A 6,107-nucleotide genomic window follows, 5' to 3' on the forward strand; every position below is an offset into this window, starting at 1 on the left:
ATCACTTAATGATCACAGTGTACCGCTGCCTTTCAACTACCGAATTTACTCTGCACATGCTCAGTCTTACAATTAATCAATCTGTGATAATCTTAGTCATTAGACTATTTTATCTGAAGAGTGCTGCATCATGTATGTGTAGCACGAAACTAAATAGTAATAAATATGTCTAATCAAAGCTACTGTTTAACCTCTCATTTTTTGTATATATATATGTATATATTTATATATATATATATATATATATGTATGTATATATATATATATATACATATAAAGGCATTCATGTGTCATTCTTTCTTTCTCGATCTCTCACTTCTCTTTTTACAGTTGACCATTCCGCACTGATGAACACACCTCCACACTTAAAACAGGGTATTTATACTGTCGTTTTTGTTGTCCTTTTTCTGGGGTCGTGGAAACGTATAGAGTTTCCACTGAGAAAGAAAACATGCTGACTCATTCCATCTGTCAAAAAGAATCCCTTAGTCATGTAACGTGTAGCCAAGCATACAACTAACACCTATGCAACACTGGGCTTGCTACACCTAAACACACACAATTTCTAAAGAATTATGTATTTTGTAAACTGTGTTTAAATATTGAAAACCTCCACCATATCACGACTCTTTCAAAGCCATCTCTATTTCAAAGCCATCTCTCCAGCCCTGAACCAAACACAAATAATTCTTCTACCGACAGACAGGCAAAAACGTCAACATGGCCGAACTGAGGAATGTGTACGGATGGATTGCTTTTACTTGTAAGACTTTTCTTCAAATTTTAAAATCTAGTCTAATTCTGCCGAGTGTTATTTTAATTACGGATAATAAACATAAACCAAGTTTTATTATTTTTAGCATGAAAAGTTTTATTTTACTAAATTTCTATCTTTTTACTGTGACCGATGCTGTACGTGGACTTCATTCTGCAAATGAGCTAATTGCAAATTGGTTTAACTCTTGTTTTTTGTTGTTTTTTTACCACCAGTTATCTGTTCACACGTTACCGTATCGTATTTTTTGTTATAAGCATTTTTTAGTGTTTAGTTTACTTCTCTTTATATAATTTTTTGTGTGGTTTCTTGATTTTAGTGTGGTATTTTATTAACATTTAGCCTCAACAGTGGCAGATCCACTGGGGGAAGGGGTTGGGGGAAGGGGTTCCTGGGCCCCCTCCCCGAGTTTTTCTTCTTTTTATACACCAAGCCAAAACAGAAGGCAATGCTGTAACCATGGTTGTTTTAACTTGCATATCAAGCCATAGGCCTATAACTGCATCAGCGGTTGTCAACAGCTATAGTTACAGCATGCACGCAAAGATCGTACGAGGAGGATACCCTACGCGGTTTTATTTACATGATCTTTTGTTACTTTTTTCGCAAGTGACGTCACGATTAAATCGTATATAATGGCCTATAACTCCATAAGAAATTGCCAAAAAGCGTTTTTAAAGTTGATTAGATTATTAATGGCATATCAAAATTCGTTGACGTGTGACAGAACATAAAATATATATTATTTAATAGAAAAACGTATATTTCGTCCTGTCCTCAGGACTTCTTCAGCCTTAATGAAATGTACAGAACTATTGGCATCAATTAAACAAAGCAATCAAAAAGGTGACTAGATAGAGGCGGAGCAAAACCCCGTTAAAAGTCAAATAAATCAATCCTATACATAGTATTGCTATAAACATCATAAGAATAAGACGAGCATAAATATATGTGTGAATGGAATAAATTATCAAGTACACAGTATATGCATAAAGTTAATCTACTAAAGAGCCAAAAAAAGCGACAAAAATATGAGATTTAAGACGGAGGATCCAACGGATCTCAGCACATCTTCTAGCCTCAGGACGAAGTATACGTTTTTCTATTAAATAATATTTATTTTATGTTCTGTCACACGTCAACCTCTGTCATTTATTTTTCGAACTTGTAATCAACTTTAAAAACGCTTTTTGGCAATTTCTTATGGAGTTATAGGCCATTATATACGATTTAATCGTGACGTCACTTGCGAAAAAAGTAACAAAAGATCATGTAAATAAAACCGCGTAGGGTATCCTCCTCGTACGATCTTTGCGTGCATGCTGTAACCATAGATTCTTTTCCTATCCCTCGACTTCTCTTTACATTTTGACCATCCCACAGGTAATCACCGATGATACACCTCCACATTTAAAATAAAATCACGACTGAGGCTCTTTATAGCGTCGTTTTTGTTGTCATTTGCTGGGGTCGATGAAACGTATGCAGTTTCCACGGAGAAAGTATTCTGGTTCATTTCATCGATCAAAAAGAATCCCTTAGTCATGCAACGTGTAGCCATGCCCCGAAAACAAACAACATAGGCTTGACTTGAACGCAGACAATTTCTAAAGAATTATCTCAACCGCATCACGAATCTAGCCTAAAACATACTTATTTTAAAGCCATCTCTCCAGCCCTCAAAACCATTCACATAAGTCTTCTACGACAGACAGGCAAAAACGTCGACATGGCCAAACTGAGGAATGTGTGCGGATGGATTGCTTTTACTTGTAAGACTTTTTTTATAATTTAGTTTAATTCTGCCGAAAGTTATTTTAATTACGAATAAAAAAAAATAAACCAACTTTTATTAATTTTAGCATAACAATTTTTATTTATACTGACTTTCTACTTTTTTACTGTGACCGATGCTGTACATGGACTTCATTCTGCAAATGTGCTAACTGCAAATCGGTTTAACTCCTGTTTTCTGTTGTTTTTTACCACCAATTATCTGTTCACATGTTATTTTTTGTTACACTATAGCATTTTTTTTAGTTTACTTCTCCTTATTTAATTTGTGTGTGTGTTGTTTCTTAATTTTAGTCTGGCATTTTATTAACTTTCATATTCAACAGTGGCCGATCCACTGGGGGAGGGGGGAGGGGAGTACCTGGTTCTCCTCCCCCCACCCCCGAGTTCTTTTTTTTTAACACCAAGCAAAAACAGAAGGCAAAGATAGAGGTGAAGTGATGGATGTTATGAAAAGAATGCAGGCGGAAGAATATACTAGAGAATGTTAGATAATGGAGAGTTGACTAATTAAGGAAAAGATTGGGGGTTGGGGTGGGGTTGGTTCCGTTTCCCTTCCCCTTAAATAAAATCATTGGTTTTTGTGGCAGTATGTGGTTGGGACTGAAACTATAGCCAATGATTCTACACTAGGTGGTTGTACTAGGTGGTGGGGGACCAATACCAGAGGCAGTGGCCGATGCTTACTCAAAAATAGCAGTACCGGTAATATTAGCTGTCCATCGAGTCCGATGCTTGCGTCAGGTGAACCATTGATTTCCATCTGTTTCTGTGTCTGCTGAGGAGCTGCCAGCTACCAATAAGGATCTTCTTATCTTTAAGATTTCTCTTAACAGATAAATTTTGTAAACTTTTTTTGTATACTAAGAGGGCTTGGAAAGAAACATCAGAAATTAAACTTGTTCAAAATCATCATAGTAGATTAAGATCTGTATTGCTGAGCATTGTGTAGTTTTTAATTATGTAGTTTTTAATTATATAACTTTTTTAAACCTAAGTTTTAATTGTTATTTGGTTGAAGACAGCCGAAGCTCTGAAATTTCTTGTTTCCTAGGGGCTATCTGCTCTTTCCTTTCAGTGATTTTTAATTGTTTTTATTTCAGACAATTTTGCTGTTTTGATGTTCTTATACTGTATACCTTGTCGTTTTTATACGGTTTATACATCATTTCCAGCAACCAGTTTTGCTTTAATACCTGTTTATGTTGTATTGAACACAATAAAAATAACTTAAACTTGAACATCCCAGATGTGAGGGCCGATATTTTAGAAAAATAGCCATACTATACACAGGCAGAAGTAGGGGATGGGGCAGAAGAACTGATTCCACCCCCCCCCCCCCATAAATGTAATCGGGGTCCTGCCTACTCACCCAAATCTTATTACCTGTTTCGATTTTTATGGAATATTACCGGTACAAATCATAGTAAATTTGTATTCACAAGCGATTAGCAATATTGACAGTAAGAAACCGACAGAGCACCTAAAGGGACATGGTTAGAAACAATATTAAACTATTTCGAGGAAACGAAATAGTATTTCGTTCTCTCTAAATATTATTTCATTTCCTCTCAATATGGTTTCGTTCCCTCGAAATAATATTGCGTTCCCTCGAAATATTTCGTATATGGTACGCCAGCGGCCTTCGGCATATGTTGATCGTTCGGCGAAAACAGCATAGTATTTCGAGGCAACGAAATAATATTTCAGGGGAACGAAATACTATTTCGATTTCGTTCCATCGAAATGATTTCGAGAGAACAAAATAATATTTCGTTCGAACGAAAATTGATTTCCTTCCCTCGAAATGGTTTCGTTCCCTCAAAATATTATTTGGTTCCCTCGTTCCTTCGAAATAGTTTTTTAATTTTTTTTCTAACCATGTCCCTTTAGGGGCTCCGTAGAAACCTAAGTTTAGTTGTTTATTAAAACAATTGGATATAATTTTTTTTCAGGCACTTAGGATATATCAGTTAATAATGTACTTATTTTTATACAAATAAAAATACAAATAAGTAACAAATAAAAAGTTTGATATGTTGCGAAATCATTAAATGAAATTCAAAAGTTTACCGGTATTAAGTGTAATATGTCACCTCAAATGTCAACTCAAATTTCTAAAATCTGGAACCACCACCATCATCACTGGCCAACACCTCCACTCCCCCTCACCTCGACTTTTCAAGAAATTTCAAAAAGCTGGTCCCCCTTACAAAATCTTGGACCCGCTTATGTTCAATTTGTACTTATCTCTGGCCATCCTCTTCTGTTATTTTTTACCTTGCAATTTAAAGAAAATATTTTTTATTATTATTTTAATGGTATTTCTGTCAGCTTTGCCGCTGGTAAGACCAGCCTTATTTAATGAGTACTGTTTACCCCGGGAGGTTTTGCCTCGATTATATTTTTTTGTTATGTTGCTGCACTGGGGAATGTATCTCAATATTGCACTAAAATAGTTAGAAATAGATAAAATAAAATAAAATAAAAATTTTTTATTAGAATTTACCACTGCGATATCGACACGTTTGGTTGATTATTATTATTTCCAGTGTTAATTAGAGTAAATTTGATAAAATAAAATTCAAAAAGAATACTAGCAATATTAACCTCAATTATCTTTTTTAATGTTTTCAATTTTTAATGAATTTACTTAGATGTGTTCAGACCAAGTCTCTTTGTGTTGTTAACTTTATTTTGTTATATATAATTATTGTAAATTTTATTCCAGTGTTAATACTTGGGGGTGTCAATGCTGAGACCCCCTGTGATACAGATTCCAAAGCCATGACTATAGCAAATCAGGAAGAGTGCTTGAGCCAGATTACCACAGGTAAAAAAAAAACACAGTAAACGATAACGATAACGATAAAAAAGCTAAAAAGTTATTGTTCATATAGAAAACAAAAGAAATAAGAGAAGTTTTTACACTAAGACGATTCGATAACGATTTATCGTGTATACAATAACAAAATATTTTAACAAATTAAATCAAATGACGTCATAATCATGGAAAAACATTAAAATCGTCGTAGTAGCAACGATTCTATCCCCCCACGGAAATTTGTGGAACAGCCCTAATAAGAGCACACTTTGTGAAATATTCAATAGGCAGGGGAGATACGACGATACTTAATCTTATTATAGAATGGTGAATTGTTGAAAGTGAAATATTGATATAGGACCTAAGTAAAAAAAATCTCATCCTAAACATATTTGAAATTCAATAGATCTAAATATTTTATGATTTATATTAAAATATTACATTGTACTAGGATTTTCATTCTACTGAAGGCCTGCTGCTATACCTATATTTGATCGCAAGTTTACTTTTAATTTACCTGTAAATATCCGAAAAAATTCTAAATTATTATAGATAGCCATAGATTTACCATATCTTGCCTATAGGCAGTTAGTCTATTATAGGAATTGAAACACAATATTCACAATAATTGGCAGTTATGATTATTGTTAAAGCCCCATTCCTGGCAAAATTTCAATTTTTAAGAAAAATCTAATTTTTGTATAATGTTATAAA

General features: G+C 34.1%; 1 protein-coding gene across 1 annotated transcript in view; it reads left to right on the forward strand.

The window, feature by feature from the left end:
• Positions 1-577: 577 nt before the first annotated feature.
• The window catches only part of LOC117118482, a 7,309-nt gene continuing 1,779 nt past the window's right edge, over positions 578-6,107 (forward strand). Inside the window, exons 1-2 of the mRNA XM_033263083.1 lie at positions 578-763; positions 5,301-5,402. Of these exons, the coding sequence (XP_033118974.1) occupies positions 721-763; positions 5,301-5,402 (145 nt within the window). The 5' untranslated portion in view covers positions 578-720. The remainder of the gene's footprint in view (positions 764-5,300; positions 5,403-6,107) is intronic.

This window comes from Anneissia japonica, unplaced genomic scaffold (genome assembly GCF_011630105.1).
Source record: "Anneissia japonica isolate Jap-2015-1 unplaced genomic scaffold, ASM1163010v1 scaffold287869_len1821871_cov162, whole genome shotgun sequence".
NCBI classification, from domain to species: Eukaryota; Metazoa; Echinodermata; class Crinoidea; order Comatulida; family Comatulidae; genus Anneissia; species Anneissia japonica.